This window comes from Coturnix japonica, chromosome 28 (assembly GCF_054131305.1).
Source record: "Coturnix japonica strain WE chromosome 28, WE-NBRP24, whole genome shotgun sequence".
Classification (NCBI taxonomy): Eukaryota; Metazoa; Chordata; class Aves; order Galliformes; family Phasianidae; genus Coturnix; species Coturnix japonica.
In genome coordinates, this window is record NC_140690.1 from 4,413,927 (window position 1) to 4,435,457 (window position 21,531).

The following is a 21,531-nucleotide window of genomic DNA, read 5'->3' on the forward strand; positions in this document are numbered from 1 at the left end:
TTCAGTTCAGAGCTGGGAAGGGAACAGCTCTGTGCGTGTAACAACACTGGGCTCTTGACGTTTGGTTGCAGTACCTCCATGTTGTTGTGTATCGCTGGCTCAAAGATGGTAAACTTCAGGCAGTATTCCACAGTCAGCTTTTGGGTACTGGGCTCTGCATTCCAGTGCGTCTCAGTGCTTTAACAAGTAACTAAAGAAGACAGTTTAAATGCTCTTAAAAAATAAAACTAAAAACTGAGTAATCTTGATTGCTTGAGAAATGCATGTGCTATCCAAACACAATACCACTGCCTTGAAAAACTGATTAGCCCGATGATCCAATAGGCTACCTGTACGTACACTGACATTTAAAGGAAAATCTAATGGATTTCATGAGGTTGCTCACCATGCTGCATTTTGTAGATCAGCGCTCCTTGTGAATGGCAGCTGTGAGCAAGCTAAGCAAGTTATTTCAATTGAGCATCCATAAAACCTCAAGAGTAGAAACACCGTTGCATGGCTGTCAGAAATGCTGAGCTTATTTTAACAATCGTTCCCCTGGGGTATGAACTTCCTAATTTATTCTGTAAGTCTTCACCTGTGGGTAGACTGCCATCCCAGTGCCTGTGGGCAGAATAATGCATGCTGACCCTGCTGTAGCACACATAGAGTTATGCTGCTTGCAGTCAAAGTGAAAGTGGCCTCTAGAAAGGGAAGAAGTCCTAAGATCCCTCTGATATTTTTACTATGTGTTTGCCTATGTAACTGCCTATGTTTTTGGATCATGTTATAAGCGTAAGTAATGCTAATAAATACAAGTTTAAAAGTGATACGTTTTATGTTGTACATGATCACCAGAGGAAAAAAAACTGACTTACGCATTTTGAGGCATTTTCTTATTTCTAAAATGGAGCAGAATGTGGATGCTAGAGAAATCTCCATCCCAAAATCTCTGCCAGGGTGTTGACTTGAGAGCTTCCTGCAGCTGCAATAATAGAGTTCAATATATTAAATCAGGAGGCATAGAAATAGGATTCCAGAGTACATTTCTGTAATAGAGATTAATGGGAAAACTGAAAGCCTGAAAGCTTAATTGTGTCCCCATGCTTGGAATGCTAGTTTGTTTGCATGAATTTGTGGAAATTCTAGTTAGCTCGGTGTAAGTCCTACAGAAATTGCTCATTTGTTTGCAAGGCCACGAGGAGCAATTATTTTTCAAAGATAGATAATCCTACTCAGAAAGATGCTTGTTAATAATTTGGCCCTGATCCTGATCGTGCTGAGTTCAGGAGGAGCTTTATTTGTCTGCTTCATTTAGAGCAGTATCAGAACCTGAGAAAACCGCTCAAGTATGTTTTAATTTGAGTTCTTTCTACCTAAAGTGTTTACAGCCTGTTTCAACAGCGTGCTCATGGAATGGTAAGGGGGAGCTTTGCCTATGGAAAAATCTGTTTCCTTTTGAACTCATGCCAGTACTGAAAACTTCCTTCATGTTCTAAAAATACAACTGAATTTTTCACTTTACCTCTTGGCCATCTTAAACGTTCTGCTGTAATTGCCCAGCCCTCCATTCAAGTCTCGATACTTATGTTGTTTCAAGGCTGTCTCGCACAGAGTTTTAGGTTTTTTTATCTTGCTGTTCCAATTGAAGAATTAAGAAGGGTTATGTGTAGGAAACCATGCTACTGTTTGTCCTTACACTGAAGTAAGTTTATTCAAGCGTTGCTACATTTGGTGGCATCTTTGAAGACTGAAAGTATGAACTAAGAGAGATTGTTAGGGCTGCCATAGAATAAAGCAAATAAGTCATAGAATCATAAAAGATGACTTGGTGTCATCTGCAAACTTACTGAGAGTGCACTCAATCCTCTCATCCAGGTCATCAATAAAGATCTTAAACAGGACAGACCACAGTACTGAACCCCTGGGGAGCACCACTAGTGCCTGGTCACCAGTTGGATTTAACTCTGTTCACCACCACTCTCTGGGCCTGGTGTTCAGCCAGTTCTTTACCCAGCAAAGAGGGTACTGATGCCAGCCATGGGCTGCCATTATCCTGAGTGGTCAGGTACCCATCTGCATCCAGTAAACGATGGAGATTCTCATTAGCCCTTCCCCAAGAATAGAGAACTCTACCATTGCGGGATTGCTCTGCATAAGACAGCTCCTGGCCTCCACATCTCCATCAGTTCTTCTGTTTGTGAACACCAGGTCTAGGAGTGCACCTCCCCTGGTAGGCACTCTTACCAGCTGTGAAGTTTGTCTTCCATAACTTCTAGAAGCCTCCTAGACTGTGGGTCTAGATTAATGTGCAGCGTTATATTTCCAGTATTTATCAGGGGAAGTTAAAGTCCTCAATGAGAACAAGGGCTGGCAATCATACAGCCTGTGCCAGCTGTTCACAGAAATGCCTTGTCTGTCTCTTCATCCCGATTAGGTTGTCTTTAACAGACCCCCACCTGGATGTTCGCCCTGTTGGTCTTCTCCTGGATCCTTACCCACTCAGATTCAATCTTATCATTGCTGTCCCTTTGAAGATAAAAATAACATTCCACTTTAAAAAATAATTAAATAATAAAAAGAGCCTATTAAGAATAACTTTGAGGTCTAGTACAGACACTTGAAATTGGGGTAGAAAGATAATTTCAGACTAAGGTAATAAGAGATTCTAAGTTTATTTAAATCTCCTGGCTGCGGGAATTGAGGACTGATGAGTCAGCTAGAATCAGAATATCAGTAATTGGGTTCTTTTTTAGGTACAGAAATCTACACTTCAGGTAACCTAACTGATTACTTTGCACTAGCATTATTTTTTTTTTTCTCTTGGGAGGTGTGGGGGGAGGTTTTTTTTCCTTCTTTGATTCTTGGTCAAACAACCACTTGTGGTTTTAGTAACAAACAAGAAAACTTCATAATTCTCTGAGGAATTTTTTAGGGGAAGGACTTGATTTGCTAATGTGCTTTTTCTCAGCTGCTTAATTGGCTACTGAAGAGAAGAGCCAGGAGTCTCTTTCTTTAACATAAAGAAAAAGAGATGATCCTAGAAAGCTTGGAGGTAAAAACGATTAAAACAATAACAAATAGATGAATCCACTTAGGTGAATCCAGCATGACAGACTAACCAGCAGAGCACTATGACGTTCTAATTTACAGAAATTTCTTCAATGCCAGTGTAATAATGGATTAAAAACTGGATTTACCAGGGATTTCAAAGCTTTTGAAATACCTCCCGAGAGTTTATTAAATAAAGTAATCCTCATGGGAGGGTTAAAATTCTGTTTGGGATTTGAAGGCTACTGAAGATAGAAAATAGTCAAATGTGGCAGAAGGTTAACAAAGGATTGCCCAAATGACTTTCCTAATAGCATATTAAACTGCATTCTGTAAGAGGAAGCGAACAATTAAATAAGTAGCATGGCACTGACTGCAAAATTTGTTGAGAACTGTGAGGAACTTGAGCTGAAGGAAGAGCTGGCATACTTGGGTGTTTAGAGGCTCTGAGGATTTCTCAGCAAAGTTATGAACTATTTACGTCACATTCTGAACATCTCTGTTTGTGTACATTTAACCCTTCTGTCACTTCTAGCTCCATGTGTTTAACCAAAGTGCCAGGACTTGGTGCAGTGTTTGTTATGTGGTTGCTAAATAATGCTCTTCATTTAAGCGGGGTCCCGGTGGCGTCAATTCATGGCTACATTAACCAGTTATTTTGGTGTGGCTGGTACAACATTTGAGTTACCTTCTGGGGATAAAGGTGGATTTAGGTTATGTCAAAGAACTTAGCAGGTAAAATATTGGAAGTTTTCACCCAAAAAGTGGTATAAACTCAGTCTGTATCACCTGCGGAGCTTGGAATGGATGTTGCACAGCCATGTTTCTCAGCAGGGAAGAGCATGGCCAGAAAATGTGATTCAGTTAATGCTATTAATTTCTAATCAAAATCTAACATTGTGTGTATAACGCTATTAGGTTCTAAATGAACTGCAGTCCACAGGGCATAAATGTATACACACTTTTGGGCAATTTAGTAAAAATAAATAAATTCACACAGGCGTCCAACTGGGCTCCAAAAACCACATGTGAATAATAGCCTCTGTGGATGTTAATAATCTTGTTGCTGCTTACTATCAAAAAGACCATGAAGTGAGTCATGATCAACTATTGCAAACTATGCACATTGAGTGTGCTGAGCGTACTTGTTTGACTAAAGCACAGGGATGTGTCCTGTGGCTCAAAGGCAGCTTCTTTTAAGCTACTCAAAGAAAAGCTTTGTTATTGAGTACAGCTGTCAAGTTGAGTAAAAATGTTTGTCAATATTCAGTAACTATTGGGCTTTTACTTAGGCTTCTGTGTAGTGATTGATCCAGTTCAGTAATCGTTAATTGCAACTGCATGGTTTGGGACTTTTTATGAGCACAAATATTGCCTTGTGTTCTGAGCCAGCCACCTATTCATCCTGTTACTGAGAAATGTCTTCTGCTTGGATTAAACTAGTATTTTATTGTGGAGAGTTTAAACCTTCTCTGAATGGTAGTGTTAGTCAAGGCAGTATTTCATTTTCTCTTCCTGAGGCATAAATAATGTTCAGCTAGAAAATGACCACCCTAAGAGGATAACATGCTTGGAAATGAGGATGGTGACTCTTCTGCTTAGGTTGCTGTAATTGTACCAGGGGTTATGATAGGCAAACAAACATTGCCTGTTTAAAAGAAAAAATCTGGTTTAATTTAGTTCCCATGGGAATGAGCAAATCACAGTGATCACAGCTGGTAAAGGTGTGGGCTGAAATGACTGAGGCTCCTTTTTGCTGTGCCAATACGCCTCCACAGTGGCCTGCATGAACCTCTGCTTTTGCAGTTTAGAGCTGCTCCTTTTGAGAAATTCTTGCTCTGCCATACAGTGTGGTGACTTGTGAGATGGGCTTCATTATTTTCTGAATTCTCTCTGCCAAACTCCATCGTTGGCTGCACTGCAGTAAACCCAGAATAGCATCACTGACTTAACAGCAATTAACACTTTCTGTTAAAACCAAGCTCCGTGAAGTTGGGAGTTTGTTACAAAAATAACTCACCAGCCAACCTTTGTCATATTCTGAGTTGAGAGTTGTGGTGCTGATCTCTTAAGTGTGTAAATAAGTGACCATATGGTCAGAACTCTGTTACGTAAAAACAAACTCCTTAAGAAACAATTCCTCTTCAGACATTGTTTGCTGCAGTTGCCTTTTGGCATTGCATTTAATATGTGTTTTCTGTCACAAATACAGACGGTAATAATCTCTCCGCGGTTGCCTGGTGAATGTTACATAGACAGACATATGGAAGTTTTACACAAGTTGCAGAGGCCGTAAAAGTTGGCCAGCAATGGAGCTGCATGCCTGCTAATGAGGTATTTGGTTCTGGCTGGCGTACAACACACTTCTTATGCTTTGGAATGACATAATAAATTATTTAGCCATTTGTCTTTAATGATTAAGCAAAGATAGAATCCAGTGTATTGAAAATAAGACTGTGCTTGGATTACTTGGAATCTAGTACCTTCTAATAGACTAATAGTTTTGCTAAAATACTTCTGGTAGCCCTCATGCCAACTCCAAAGGTTATTCCAAAGTTCCTTTTGGAAAATACACAAGTGTTGAGGTCCAACTTGCATGGCCATTTAGAATTTTTATGAATTGCAACAGCAAGAAAGCCAGGAGTCTATGAACATGTGCTCCAGATGGCTGTCTTATGGGGCACTGGAAACAGGCAGTGGGTTTTGTCTGATGCAGAGTTAGGTGCTGTGGAGCATCTGAGAACCTTGAGCTCCAGCAGCAGGGTAAGTGTCTGGTGGTGTTCCATCTCAGTGGCCTTAGATGAGTGAAAGTAAAGTAAACTAAACCAAGCCGTTCTGTGAACCTTGAGCCATCCATCCGCGCACCACTCAAATGAGGCTGCATCTAACAGATGTCTGCTGCATACTTGAAGAATGAGGCATAACGGAGTTTGCAGTCATCTTTTAGAACGTGTGTAGAGGAGAGAAAAAATGTGTTCAGAAGCAAACCAGAAATGAGAAACACTGTAAATACAAAGTAAAAGTAGAGAATAAAAGTGTATTCTAAAGAGGGGCTGTTGTTTTTGAATGACTTTGACTGGTCTGACATTGTATCTGAACAGTGCAGGATAGTTGCTCTGTGCGGGTAGTTACAAGTTGTTATATCATGTCTGTTGGCCGTTACTTGTATATGAAACATTCAGACAAAACAGCTTTCAAAGCCAGAAAGAAATTATGTTCCTGGTTTAGTGCATACTGTGTCTGTTCAGGCGTATCAAAGCCTGTTGCCATTGGCTGTCCCAGTCCAGAGGGGCAGCAGAGCTTCCCTTTGCCTTGCTGCCCTTCCTCCAATAAGAGCTGATGTAGCATTAGCTGTAATGTACTCATTTAATTCTTTAATGACTTGTAATCAACAACTGAAAACATGCTTTCCTTGAGCCTTGGTTGGAGAGACCTTTATTTTTAGCCATTGAGTTGTAATGAGATGGGGAATTTTATTTTTAAAGTAAGTTCCATATTTGTAAGCAAAGCTATGAGGTGCACGTTCTAAACAGCAATTACTTGTTCAGAAAAATCTGTACTGACTGCTACCTCTGAACTCATTTGTTGTTGGCATTTCCTCACGAGAGCGTTCTTTAGCATCTGTCTGTAAATTATGCTCATTACACAAGCATTTGCATGCCTGGAACCTAAATAAATGGTCAGTGTGTTTTCAGAGAGTGGGTCCGGGGGTTCTACACTGAAATGCTGCGTTTCCCATGAGTGAGAGAAGCACTTGGCAGCAGCCAGTTGGCCATGGGTTAAATCAGGTGAAGATTTAACCTGTATTATTTATTTATTATTATTATTTAGTATTCTGCTGAACTCTGAGCCTTTTATGGAACTACATTTGCAAGAGGCTTTGAGGCTTACTAATGTCCCTACAACTCATTCCTGTGGGCCTCTCTTTCAAGGCTCAGCTGTAATAAAGCTCTTGAGTGCTGAGAACAAGATTTGCAATGTCTTTAAACATAGATATTATGCTGAGTTACGGCTATTCCCTCTATTTTGCTTATTTGCCCATTTAATAACCTATGCCTTATTAAGTGTTTAAATCAGTTCTCTACATTTTACCGAAGTGTTAAGGTAGTAATTGATAGGATGAATAGTAATCAAACTACTGGAACTGAAAATCAACAATAACTCCTCATGGTTTTAGTGTATATTTTCATGCGATTTAAAAAATGATGATGCAAACAAGAAGGTATAATTAAAATCAAAGAGACTTCTGATCTTTTGATTGTAGAGACACGTGTTTATTATTACAAGATTCATTTATCTGATAAACTGGGGTAACTTCATTGCTAATGGATCCTTTTTTTGCAGTACTGCAAAGCAATTCATACTGTATTTATAAATAATGGAATAAGGACAGTCTCAAAGCATGCTACAGCAGTGACCTTAGCAACAATGAATGAAGGCAGTGAATCCATTAAAAAGTTGTTCGCCATTGAGATTTATAGAATAGTTTGTGATTCCACAGCACTGTTTGCTTCTCAGGAACAGGCTGATGGCTGTGACAGTCACTCTTTCAATAAATAAACATTTACAAAACATGGAAAGACAATTCTGAAGATGACTGTGGAGCATTGCGGTACGCAGAGCATTTGTAAGGTACATGTAACACATGAGCGATGGCTTTCATCTGGGGTCTGATACCAAGGATTTTTGCTTTGTAAATTAAAATTTGAGGGAAAGAGGTGATTGGAGCACAGATGTTATTCCAGCAAACACCAGCTGCCGGTGTTCTCCTCTGGTTGATGATGGAAGCAACTTGCTTGTGAGGCTTGAGTGGTAAGCAATAGCACTGGACAGCATTGTGCACCTTCAAGTGTGAAATTTTATCATGAGTCTTTGTGATAAATCATCCCTATTACAGACCAGGGCTGTTAGATGGCACTGCTTTCAGGATTCATCTGATGGAGGCTTAGATCGAGGTTCTTTGGTTATCAGAGTTGTAGTTAAGTATCACTACTGTGTTTGTGCTCCATACAGATGTTAGTTAACCTCTAAGTGCTGATCTTCCACTGCATCTAGCAGTAGTTTGGGTACAGGTATACCTGCATTGAGTGCATAGCTGCTTGGGACTGCTCTGGGCTGGTGGTGAGGCCACAAAGTCCCTCTGCTAATAAGAGACCCTGCTTCAGAAGGGTCAGTGAGGCGACAGTGCCACAATCTTCACATCCTTTCAATGAGTACAGCAAATATTTGTAGTCGCTGAAGCAATATGTAATCAGTCTTGTTTCCAGAGAAGATTTATCTTATAAAAACCCTCAGCAACATAATTCTTTTCACGACATAAATATCCAGAAGAAAACGTCTTTACAAATAAAGGCTGTCTCTTTAAAAAATATTTTCCTATTATCCAACAGTTTCCCAAGTGAATGAATTGTCCTCATGAATTATATGGGACTGAACTTGCAGTTTATATTCCTGTTTATCAGTGAATCAAGCTCTTTCTTATTCCATGGCAGATTAATTCAGTGTGGCCCACATTTGAGAGATAAAACCCACGGGTCTGATTTTGTCCTAATATTTGAAGAAGGGATAGCAGCTATGAGATACGCCTTGTTTAATTCTGAGTTTGTACAAGCGCTGCTCGCTGTGGTTCATCAGTCAGGAGAAGAGATTTCTGAGCCTTCTTCAGCTGTTATTACATGTAGCTGAGAAGGGCAGGGGTAGAAAAATGAGGAAAGTACAATGGTAACTTTTTGCGAAGAAGAACTGTGAATTTCATGGTTTTAACTTTAAGCAATTATATGGAAATACTTTCTTTCTTTTTTGGTTTTGTAAGATGTGAAGTTACCAGAGCTCTCTTGGTCCTGTAATTCAACTGCAGAAGAAGTGCTATGAAACTACGGAGACCAGAGTCAGGACAAAGCTTCATGTGTTTCCAGGTCAGGGTGTTGTTATGGTCTGGGCTGGTGGTGGTAGCTGTGGAGGTGTGCACTGGTTGGCTGGCAGTAATTGGTGGCATCTCTAGTTTGGCATCAAACTATGGGAACAGTTGATACAGTCAAGGGTAGGACCACCATCCAGAGGGGTAGAGGCAGGCTGGAAGAAATACTGTGAATGTGGACGTAGACTAGTCAGGTAGAGGGCAGCCTGAATATAAGTCATCAGCATGTTCTGACTGCTGATGCCATCCTGGGCTGTATTAACAGGGACCTAGCCAGCAGACAAATAGAAGTGGTCCTTCCTTGCTTGCCACTCATTAGATTGCCTTTAGCCTATTGTGTCCAATTTCGGGTGCCCCAACATCACAGACTCTGATGAAAGGGAGGGAGGAAAGTGAAGGCCACCGAGTGAGTGGTCAGGGCAGGAGCCAGCACCCTGGGACAAGAGGTTGAGGAGTGATGACATTGTTCAGGCTCGGGCAGGAAAGATTTGGGGGGGTCCTGGGAGCAACACCTCAGTGCCTCCAGGATGGGGTAGAGTCATTACTGCACTGAGTGGCTGGAGGGTGAGAGACAAGGGGTATGGGCTGAAATGAGAGGTTATAGGGGTGACAAAAAAACAACCTGAGGGCAGCCAAGTACTGGAGCAGGTTATCCAGAGGGACTGGACCATCTGGGAGGCTTTAGAGAGTCAGTGGGGAGAAGAGATGACCCTGCTCTAAGCACAGAAATGGACTAAATATGATGCCTTAGATATTACCTGAGGCCCCTTCTGACTGAAATTATTTCAGGTTGCTTCATTCCATGCTAACAGGGTCAGGTGTCAGGCCCTTCCTTTTTGAGGGTAGAGTTGTTCTTTGGTAACCAGAAGCACTGTGTCTGAAAAAAAAAAGTGCCTGTGCTGTGATGGAGCTGCTGGAAAAGCAGATTGATGTACTGGGAGAAAGAGTTTGCTGTTTCAAAGAAAGTTCTGTACTTTCTGATTTGGGTTCTCAGGGTTTCCGAAGGCTGTTTTTGCAGTTGAGCATTTTGACAGTTTTCTTTTCAAGTTTACATTCAGTCTTTAATGGTTGCTGTAATTTTACTTTTAAACAGCGCAGTTCTTCAAAGGCAGCAGTGAAAGAGCATCAGCTGAGGTCTGTCTGGTGATCATGAGGGGTTCTCAGTGGCTCATTTCTTCAGCTGTCATTTGTCAGAACACACTCATGTAATCTTAATGAACAATGTGCAAAGCCATTAAAAACTCAATTACGGCTTTCTTTTTTACTGCAGACGTGAGAAAATGCAATCATAAAGTGCTGATGTGTAAACACAATAGCCACCATCTGCTACAGAGCAGCATTTCAGCTCAAAAAGAGGGTATATGTTGCAGATGCATCAATAATAGGAAGCTTATCAAGGCATCATTATGCACCAAGCAGGGGAAAAATTGAAATTTATGGCCAGCTAGAGAGCTCTTCATGGTTTAATTCCCCAATTTTCGGTGGTATGTTTAATAACTATAAGAGAGTGCCTTTTTATGTTCACTGTCATTTGAATGGATTTTTAAAAATGAATTTATTTACCATCTTTCTTTTCTCCATGCTTTTGACTGATCTGAACGCAGCACATTTGGTTTTAGTTATTCAGGAAGGTGGCAAAGCCAGCAAGATATTAACTGATGTAACCTGTTGGTTCAAGAGCACTAAATTTAATTGACCTCATATTCAGCTCCTTTAATGAGCATTTACTTCTGTGTCCAATAGAAACAGAACAACCCAACAACTTTCACACAGCAGAGATCATTTCTTCTCTTCAAACTTTCCCATTTCAGTGTCTATTTGACGACATTTGAACTTTCCAGATGGAGGTAAACAAAAACAGCACTCAGTGTTTTTTTCTGCTCTCATTACTGTTCAAAGTCAGTCCAAATCAGAGTTTCTTCAAGGAATCTTTTGTTTTATACACATTCATGCCTGGAGAAATTTAAATAGGTTTTCAGTCATTCATTGATCAATAATTTCTGTTTGTGACACGTTAATGCATTCCCTAGTTCTTTATATGAGTGAGAAATGTGACAAATGGCTTGTTGGTGCCAGACCCGCTTGTACCTCTTTTATTTGCACATACAGGCCTATAAATTCAAAAGAAGTCCCATCAGCTTCAATTCTGCGCTCATGTTAAAGAAGTCTGTCAGGCTCTGAATCGCAATGTGTCAGTTTTTATTACAGCTAATAAGGCAAAACACGCTTGTCCTTAAAAGGCTGTTCTGAACTCTGTTTGTTTGTTTACTTATTGCTGATCTCAGAGCTACTGGTAAGCAATGCGTCCTGCCCAGAAAAGCTTTAGTGGCATGGACAGGTAGTCAGTGCATCCCAGCTGCTGGTCCAGGAGCACACAGAGCAACCTTTGGAAGGTCCTTGAGGGTAGGGGATGGGTTATGCATTCAGGTTCACAGTGCAAGAAGGGAAATGAGAATCACATACAGCTAGGTTTGTTTGGAGGGTAATTTGTGGTAGAGGGTATAAATTATTCACAGCAGTGAGATTTTGTGAGATAGCAACGTTCTTGTACCCACTGTCAGTCATGGCATGGGTGAAGTTTAATAATATCCCCTCCTAAGGGCAGGATTGGGGTGTTGAGCACCAACTTGACCTGGCAGGAAAAGACCTTCCTGAGGCAGCTGCTATTTGAGGTCTCTGTGGAAGTAAGAGCAGGTAGAGACACCAGATGGCACAGTTAAAGATGGGAGCAGCACCAGTAGTGGAATTTTTTTTTATCTTTTTCACAATCATGTAAAACAGTCTCTCCCCTCTGGACTTTACTGGAGACAGTTATGATCTTAGAGCCTTTTCTCTTGTATTTCTAGGCATGCTATGGGGTGTGGGTTTTTGTTTCTAAGGCATCCAGAAATGAGAACCAAGGCTGTGAATAACATGCAAATGGCAATGATTTTTTTTTATTTATTTTTTTTTTTTGGTAAGGCTATTCTTCCCATAACGAAGGCTGATTATTTTATTAAGTGTTTTTTTGCTTGATGGATATTTCACTCACTCACGTTGTGTCAGTCTCTATGTACAGGCTCTATACTCCAGAGTTATTGTACAAAAGGCCATTGTCGTTCTGCAAATAGGGTATGATTCATTTTTGGTGGGTGTCAAAAACTAAAATTGTAATTATTGCTTTGAACTTTTACTAAAAGCTGATGTTTTTCTCCCAGAGGAATGCTCCTTATTTTCATACGTGAATCTGTAAAAGTGAAATCCTCCTTAAGTCTTTCTATCATTGAAACGCCTGCCTGATGTAGTACAGTTCAGGACCCTGTTGTGCTGGGCACTGTATAGCTTCAGAGTAGATCTTTAGGGCAGGGATCCATCTACTATCCAAATAGATAAGGATTTCCAAATAGGGAAAGGATGAGGAAGACACCCAGAAGTGAAATGATGTGTGCTAAGATCTGATCAAAGATGGAACAGAAATGAATGACCTCTTCTTTACTGAATGTTTGCTTTGGCTGTAGCATCACCCCTGGATCTTACGTGTTGGAAACTGTGCTTCCTGGTCATAAATTATCCCAGGTGATACAGTCTGAGCCCAAATCTCAGATTGCCACTATTTTAGTTTATTTGGGTGGATCAGAAGATTACTGCAGCACTCAGTGAGAAACTAACTGACGAAGGGGGTTTTGAGTTTGACTGAGAGCAGGAGTGAATCAACAGAGAATGTTTATCAGTCTCACCTTACAGACTTTGATTATCAGAGAAAAAATTGAAGGCTTGGATTCAGCTTTTCTGTTTCTTGAGCTCTTTACTGTGAATTTGGAATCTCTGGATTGGGGGCCATTGGGATTTTTAACCTATCCAAATGAAAGATCGGATCGCTAGAGAGCACCTTACTGTAGCTTTTTTGCTTGTACCGCCTCATCCCCAGCTGTGCCTGCACTGTGCTCGAGTTTTCCAAGGTCTCAGGAGCATGTGTGATTTCTTGTGAAAGATGCACTTTCTTCTGCATCTGTGCTTTGCAGTCCTTTACAAAATGTATACACATATCACATAAACAGAAACAAACCAACAAACCACCAAAAGCAGTTTTGTGTGAGGAAGTGGCTGGTATCTGGTGGCTTAAAAGAAAATAAAATAGAATATGTATGGCTGTCCACTGGACAAAACTGATCAGAATGTTTATCTGGCTCATCTGAGTGTCTGTCAAACTGCTGTGGCACGGAATTGGGGAAGTCAATAGGTTAGAAGTGAGGCAAGGCTTTTCAAACACAGTGTGCTGTGAACTGCAAGAGGCCAGTAGAGAAATACATTTGTAGCATGACTTGGCAGCTGCAGCAGGACTCTGAATGTCAAGAAGGCTGCATTTGATTAAAAATTATTATGCCTAGCTGCTGACACATAGATTTTTTATTCCCCCTGATCTTGGTATTTTCTTCAGCTTTTTCTGTGAGTGTCTGCACACACATAAAGCAGATCCCTTAAACAGAATTGAATCAAATAACTCTCATAATGTTTTTTCTTATTGCTAACATTTGTCACCTTGATGCATCTGTAAAGAGATGAGTTGAGACACAATGTGCTGTAAAATAACTGCTTGATGAATCAAAACATGAGTTCAACATCCAGTGCCATGCTTAATATGATGCAAGCTTCAGGGTTAACAAACTCATAAATTGCCTTAGTATAGATTTCTCTCCTAAAATTCAGCCGGTCCTTCCCTCCTAGAAGTGTAATTGTCCTTGTTGCTGTATTGCTAGTTGAGATGTTGCTCTTGTGCTAACAAGCCTAATTCATCTAGGCTCTGTACACTGGGTTTTCTTAACACCTTGCTGCTTTCCAAAGCTTGTACCACCAAGATACAGTGTTCCCGGGTACAGATTGGCACTAAGGTGGTAGAGACCATGCAGGCAAATGCCAGCTGAGAATGTGATCTTTTATAGCATTCTTTTGTGTTGAATGTGCCTTTGGGAAAGTAGGTATTTGGGGCTGTACGCTGTAGGAGAGCCCTGTGGCTTCTTGGAAGGTAAATATGACTTTGTTTAGGGTGACTCTTTTATTGCAGTGTTATAAAACAATAAAAGCAAAGTTGTATTTATAATTTCTAAGTTATCTAATTAAGGCGGTTATAGCTGGCCATGAATCTATTTGTATTTATACCCTGTAATTTAGATCTCCTTTCTTTTCTGTTACCTAACAACTAGCATAAAATAGCTAGTTTGAGTTCTTAGGAGGAACTGTTTTGTTTGCTGGCTTCTAAAGGAATCATTGACTTTTCTAGGGAATCTGCTTTAACTGAAAGAGCTCAGCAGATGTTTAGTATTCATTCTTTTTTCCCTTGTCTGTGTACAGGCTCCTTCATGATGGTGAACAGCTCTGGACGGGCATCCGGGCAGAAAGCTCACTTACTTTTGCCCACGTTGAAGGAAAATGACACACATTGCATCGATTTCCATTATTACTTGTCCAGCAGAGATCGTTCGAGTCCTGGCTCTCTGAATGTCTACGTGAAAGTGAACGGAGGACCACAGGGCAATCCCATATGGAATGTCTCAGGGGTTGTAACAGAAGGATGGGTGAAGGCAGAGCTTGCCATCAGTACTTTCTGGCCGCATTTTTATCAGGTATGAGTTCACAGTATTTCTCTGTCTGTTTCCATTGAGTGTCTGGCTGGGTGTGAGCTATGAGCTGTTGTTAGCAATAAGTCTTCTGAAAATTAAATACAGCTTTTTTTCCCCGCTTTTTTTTTTTTTTTTTTGCATCAGATAGAGTTTTCATATGACAGTTTTATAGCAAGAGATGATAGAGACATCTTGACTTAATTCTTCTCACCCTTTTTCTTTACATATGTTCTCAGGTCACAGAGGAAAAGCTGGGCAGGTGAAGTAAATTATTGGAAAGTTAGAACCCACTTATGTATCATGAAATATGCATGTAAACGGACTTGGATTGGCACTTCCCATGCACACAATGGACTCATATACTCCTTGTTAAGCAGTGAAGACATGAGAACTCTTATCTTCTGATTTTTATCGTTTTACATTCAAGGGAAAAAAAACAGTGCCTGGGAGGTAATTGCACCCTACACCTTGCAGGAAAAGGAGAAATACATATTATAGTGTAAGAAAAAAGAGCATGAGTGAGATGGGAATTACAGTAAAAGAAACTATGAAAAGGCATTGAATGCTCTACGGATAGAAAACAGTAGGAAGAAAAGCTTTTTTTTTTTTTTTTTAAATAACTGGGTAGTAGGTCTGTAAAATCTGAGCTAAAGTAGAACACTTTAATGTTCTGCCTCCAAAAAGGAGCCAAGGATTTCAGCAGAATAGATAAGAGCACACTGTACAGGGTGAAGGGGAATATGGGATAAAGAGATGCAAATGCACTGGAAGTGGTGTTTTAAGGGCTGTGCACAACTTGTCACTCGCTCTGAAATCATATTAAAGTGATCGATACTACTTTCATATTAACATCAACCAGAATCTGCTTCGTAGTAGGTGCTGTACAGAGAGAACAGAAATGATCTTTCACCCAGGTAATCAGTGCTTGAAAAACCTGGAAAAGACAGTCTGATCTCAAACCACGAGATCCAACTGTTAGATATACCAATTCCAGACTTCCTGAACCTCATTACATCTTTTGCAAGTTTTTTTAGAGGTCAGGTTTGCTTTTCCCGAGGAAGAAAATCCTTTAAATCAAAGAAGAATTTTGCACCGCTGTGCAAAAACGAAGAGCCTAAAGGCAGCAGTGACTGCCTGGGAGTGGTTCCTGCCCAGAAAATGCAAATGTTCTCTCTCTTTTTCTCTCCGTCTCCTGAGCCTCACCTTTATGATGGATAAAGTTCTAATTTCCCTCTGCTAAAGTATGGCTCTTAAAATGTTGTCAGGGATCTGATAGTCTGCTCTGTCCTTGGTCCCTAATTTTGTCCATTGGTTTCTGCAATCTAGTGACTCTCTATGTTTAAGGAAAAAAAGAAAAAAAGAAAGAAAACTTTAAGCTCTCAAAAGTGGGGGGGAAATGCAATCATGGAATTTTATCAAAATTACTGTTGGTTACATCGTAACACTTGTGGCTGAAGGAGTCCAGAGGTGGCATGGTGATAAAAGCTTCTGTGTACCGATGCCTGGGGAACGTCTCATTGACACTCACAATCCAGATTATGCTGTGAGAGTGTTATTTGTCAACTTTAAATCAAAACTGCACGCCCGGAGAACAGTTTGTGCAGAAGAGGCCTGAATGGATATTCTGTATTTCAAAAGTACAAGGTAACACAGGGGGGAAAAAAGTATTTCTCCTAAATAATGAAATCTACGTCAAAAAAAATGTTTATTTTCTTAATACCCAACAATTACACCATCAGTAATTGCTGTGTGCATTGAGAAATCTGAAGCCAACTGCCCAGGATGCAAGGTATTGACAAGTGCCCAGAGCTTTGGAGGTGTGAGTAGCAGCAAACCAGTGCTAGGCCTATTGCCAGAGGGTCGTGGTTTGGGTCTGGCAATTCTGCACAAGGATTGTATGAGTCACCTACATCCAGAAGCACTCTGCTGAGGTATTAATGTGATGGTGGTAGAGGTTTATCAGCTCTGCCCATGAGTTAGTTGTGCCTGGATTCCCAGTCTGCGAGCGTTTGTAGTGTAGTGAGAAAAATCTATAATAGCTCTAGGAGAAAGGTAAGACGTGTGCTCTTGAATTACTGCATGCCACGAGGATTAACTTAGTCCCAGAATGCACTGAGCACAGCACTACAGTCTGCCAGGAAGGGGTGTTTTGATGTACTGATCCTGTGTACTGTATTGATCCATGCCTGAAGAAGTCTGTCGTACCACGACAGATGAGCCACGCTACATCACTAACACAGACATTGCTGGTAGATAGCAGCAGTGAAATGTGGGTTTGTTTATGGGTAAGGAAACATGAAATGAATCTTGGTATTTGCAGTTCTCAGGAGCATTTAAGAATGTTGAAGAGCCAAACTTTGCATTTGCGAATTATATTAATTTCTGAGAACTTCCAAAACTGTTAAGTATTAAACACTTGTTCTTCAGCCCAGGTGCTTCTGCTCTGCCCACTCTGACAGGGCTGAAGTGGTGCAAAACTGTATAAAAGGGTGAGAACAGTGTGGAAATCTGAACTGAGAAATAAAGAGATCTGAGAGTAGAGTTAAAAAGGTAATAAAATAGCTGTCCAAACAAAGCAGTGTGAATTGAGACCCTCTGCTCTTGTCAGTGATTTTGGCAGCAATGTGAAGATTAAATCCATGGTCTTTTTAGAAGCTGACACAGCTGCTACCGACTCAAGGTTTAGGTTATTTTGTGCTCTATTAAAGACACTGAACTGTGTCACTAATTAACAGAGGTCAGTCCGCTATGTGTTTGTTTTTACCTCAAAGAAGCGGGGAATTATTCTTTCCAAGTTCTTGGCTTTCAGGAAATTGAGGTAGTAATTCAGCAAAGCTTGTAACTTCTCAGCTATAAGATAAGCAAAGTAAAGTTTGGTGGCTATGAAGGCGCAGTTTAATCCTAGTCTGAAGGGAGTCACAGTAATTGCTGTGTGACCTTAGCAGTAAGTGCCGTGTTTATCATGAATGAATTTTCATTTATCAAATAAATTGTCATTTCCATACTGAGGACATGCATTCTATTCCTTGTTTATACAGTCCTTAGAAAGTATTCTTGAACACAGGAAACATTTATTGATGGTTTGATCATCTTCCAGATATTTGCTACCTCCTCTTATCCTTCGGACAACCTATTTTTTGCCCACCTTCATCTGCTGCAGAACTCTGTTTATATTGCTAGCACCTGAGCTTTTCTTACTTTGTTTTTTCCCCTTTATTTCTTTATTCTACCTGTTTTTATCATGGCATTTTTCTAAAGGGCTTATTTCAGGAGTGCTCCCACTTGGAATGCTTTGAACTGAGGGAGTAGATCTTAAGATATAATGGGAATATAAGTAGAAACTAAATTATGGAAGCCCAAATGCAAAGCAAAATGATTAATGGCAACCTGATTATGAAGTACATGCTGCTCCACTTTTGTAGCTTGAGCTGTGGTGGTCGGCATTCAAAAAGCTGAATCTTTTGTTGAGTTACATCTTCCAATGGAGGAGATGAAGAAAAGGCTCAATAGTGACAGGCTAGGAATGCCAAATTTTATTTAAAGTGGGAATAGCAGTGTTGAAGACTGGCTTTTAGTAGTTAACAAACTTAATGGTGTTCCGGTAATGATTTTGATAGTCACGAATTATCCTGCAAAAACAGTGGCTGCTGCAGTAGTAGTAACTGTGCCAGCTGAACACATTAATTAGCTTTGTCCTTGTAAACTTTACAGCATTTAATACTGTTTTTTTCCTGAATTTTATTTTGCTTATTTGGCAATAGTTAATTAGTTTGAATTTTACCAGTCTCCCAAAGTCCCCTTGCCCTGCCCCAAACTCTTTGCACACAGTATTTGTATTGTACTTATAGAACACTTCAAATCAGATGTAATTGCACACGTGTGTAATTGGTTTCTTTGCTCTTCCAAATGGAAGCAGTACATAGTTCTCACTAATCCTAATTAATATTGCTCTTTTTGTTATCTGTGTCAAATTGATTTTCTGTCTTTGACATGTGTCTTCATGCTGTATTGCATAGGTACCCCTTTGTTATTAATGATAAAATGCTTTGAATGTATCAGACATTGGAATAGGAGTGGAATGTGGTGACTGGCCAAATGACTAGTGCAGTTCTTTCTAAGAAAACCTTTTCTTTGTATTTCAGGTGATATTTGAATCTGTCTCTTTGAAAGGACATCCAGGGTACATAGCTGTGGATGAAGTCAGAGTTCTTGCCCATCCATGCAGTGAGTATTCTTTGTTCTTCTAACCGTCTCAATGCGTTAAATACCAGGCTTTGCAGTCTATAATACTGGGCTTGGCAGTCTTAAGTTGTGACTTATCCAATAGTGCCAACTGTAAAATCTCTTCTGTTTTGGTATCCCCCAAAACAACTAAAGACAGCCAGCCTTGTGCAATTAAATAACTTGACAATTTGTGCAAAAGGCAAAGGTGCTCTGATTCGGTCACTTGTGCCAGGATGTTTGTGGAAGTTTCTCATTGTAGAAGAGTCACAAGAACATAAAACTCTGTTTTGTTGTTTCGGAATTGTTCTGCTGTAGGAAAAGATCTAAATGTTTCTGATAATGTCCTGCGTGGTTAACTTAAGGAAATAAGACAAATTGGTTCGATATATAAAGTAGTAAAATAAGAAAAGACATATCCTAAAGGTATCTCTCAAAAGAAAGGTTTTTGATTCTGCATGAGTTATTTAATAAATAAATCTCATTTAGACTTACACAGCAACGAAAACTAATGCAGGTTCATTACACTGTTCAGAAATATTTGTTCTGTTTCTCCTACCTTAGCTGTACTATGCCCAGCTTACATTTTTCCAGCATAGAGACATTAAGCCTCTACATTTGTGTGCGCACTTCTTTGGTTTCTCTGTGCATCTACTGAGAGGCTCAAGGACTTTTGTATCCCTACACTGTGTATGGAGCATACAGATTTTTAACAGCTTTCATGTTCATTGATGAGTTTAGACATATCTCTTTAAAATATAGTATTTTTAAAAAGTAATCCATAATAAATTAATGTCTTTTAGTGCTTGAATTATTAATTGTTATGTAGCAGATTAAATTGAATTTATGGGTGATACTTTGGCTTATTATATTTAGGTTTGTTTATAACTTTGATGCTGTAGTATTTCCAGGTGGCCTGATGTCCTTTGGGAAGGTAGCCCACCACCCCCATCAGGTTGGAGCTTTAACAGCCCCTTTCACTGGTTCTTAGTTTCAGTAAATGAGCAGCAGCTCTTCCAAACAAAATTCTGTGGGTGAGGTTCACCCATTTTATTTCAAAGAATAGCAACCATTCGCAATGTGAGGTACATGGCTCTGCTCAAGTTTAACAGGACATTTCTGATGACTGCAGTATGGTTAATTGCAGTTTAACTGAATTATATTTGTATTTACCATGTGCTTGTTCCTCGGGCCTTTGGGTGTATTTACTTCATTAAGAAATACTTACAATCTGTGTTGACCAGATGTTGCTGATAACTGGCAGCCTCCAAACAAATCCCCCAAATGATGTGTATGCATTCCAAAGCATGTTTGGTGGTGACTGATCCCTTTACTGGGAAAGAGGCCACAGAACCAACTGTGAGGCAAAGACAAGAAGGTTATGGGATTAAAAAATATATAGCAACCCCAAATCCTGCTTGGTGAATTATTAAAACTGATGTTTAAAACTCCATCTCCAAGTACATGCAGGTTCCTCTGGAAAATTAAATGCAATCTTGGTGACCCAAAGCTGGAATTACTCAGACTATATCCAGTGCATTTGAAATCAGTTGGCAACCTGCAGTGTGTGCAGGTCCCTACAAGCTATGAGTTCTCTGCAGTCTTTGCAAATACTTCTGTCTGATTCCCAGTGTTGTCTTTGCTGTTCAGTAGTGACACTGTACAGACTTACTTTGCCCCTCGGGTTCATTTTACAATTGTTAAAACTCAAAGCACAGGAATGAGGAAGCTTCTGATTGAGCCTGAATGGCACTTGAAATTATTGGTGTTATGTTTTAGTTTTGAGGCTGGTGTGGCTATATGTGCCTGATTTGGAGCTCACTCATACCTGAACATAGGCAGAAGTCACTCCTAAATAGCCTGCAAGCAGCACATAGTACTTGCTTTGCTGCCTGTCACCCAGAGGTGGTTTACCAGTTGGCTTTGACACGCTGCTCTGACCCCTAGAAAGCACGATAGTACAGAATCCCTGCACTTTGCTTGAGTTGTCAGCAAACTGTGCATATGGAGAATGTGGCACAGGAATTAGATAAAAACCTCTGACGTAGCATGCGGGCAAGGGTTTTCTGTTCATGTGCCTGTAGTAGACAACCATCTATTTGCCAGGCTTCCTGCACACACATGCCTACATCTTCTGAACCTATTTAATTCCAATAGAAAAATGTAGGTTAGTTTGTGCTCTGAAAATATGTAATTCCTTGGCTACTTATATCCAAAAGGTAAAGATGAAGTTGAAAAATGCTGACCCTTACTGTATTAGAAGGCTGTTGTGTGTCCTACTCTGAGAGTATTTGGTTGGTGCACAAACTTCCTTCTGAAGCCCAGCAAGCACAAAGCTAATCAGATGATCTTTTTCTGCTGTCACAAAATATGTTGGTGATATCAGCATTTGGATGTTGGTGGTTTAGTGTTGAACGAATACTGAATTTATTGTCATCAAAAAGCAGATATTGGCGTTATTAACCAGTGCAGCAATCCAACACTTATCAGTAATATCAATGTTTCATTTAATATCAGTGATTTTATATCAGCGGCATTGTTACTCCACAGTTACAGGATGTATTTGATAGTCAATACAATTGAAAGGAGAAAATTCTTTATACAAATTTGTTTTGGCCAGCCACACTTGACAACCTCAATTTCATTTCATTTTGCCCTTGGTAGAGCCACAGTTTCCTAAAGAGAAAAAAGGTTCTCAGTTACTCTTAATAGAAGGGAGTAACAAATTGTTTTGGTGACCATGAAAGATCTGTAAGATCCCCTTGC

The 21,531-nt window shown here is 40.0% G+C and overlaps 1 protein-coding gene across 4 annotated transcripts in view; it reads left to right on the top strand.

Moving 5' to 3' along the window:
* The window catches only part of LOC146756112 (receptor-type tyrosine-protein phosphatase T-like), a 214,990-nt gene that overhangs the window by 102,706 nt on the left and 90,753 nt on the right, over positions 1-21,531 (top strand). For all 4 annotated transcript variants that reach the window (XM_085524866.1, XM_085524865.1, XM_085524864.1 and 1 more), the window contains 2 exons: positions 14,276-14,547; positions 18,687-18,768. In XM_085524866.1, coding sequence (XP_085380992.1) covers positions 14,276-14,547; positions 18,687-18,768 — 354 coding nt within the window. The remainder of the gene's footprint in view (positions 1-14,275; positions 14,548-18,686; positions 18,769-21,531) is intronic.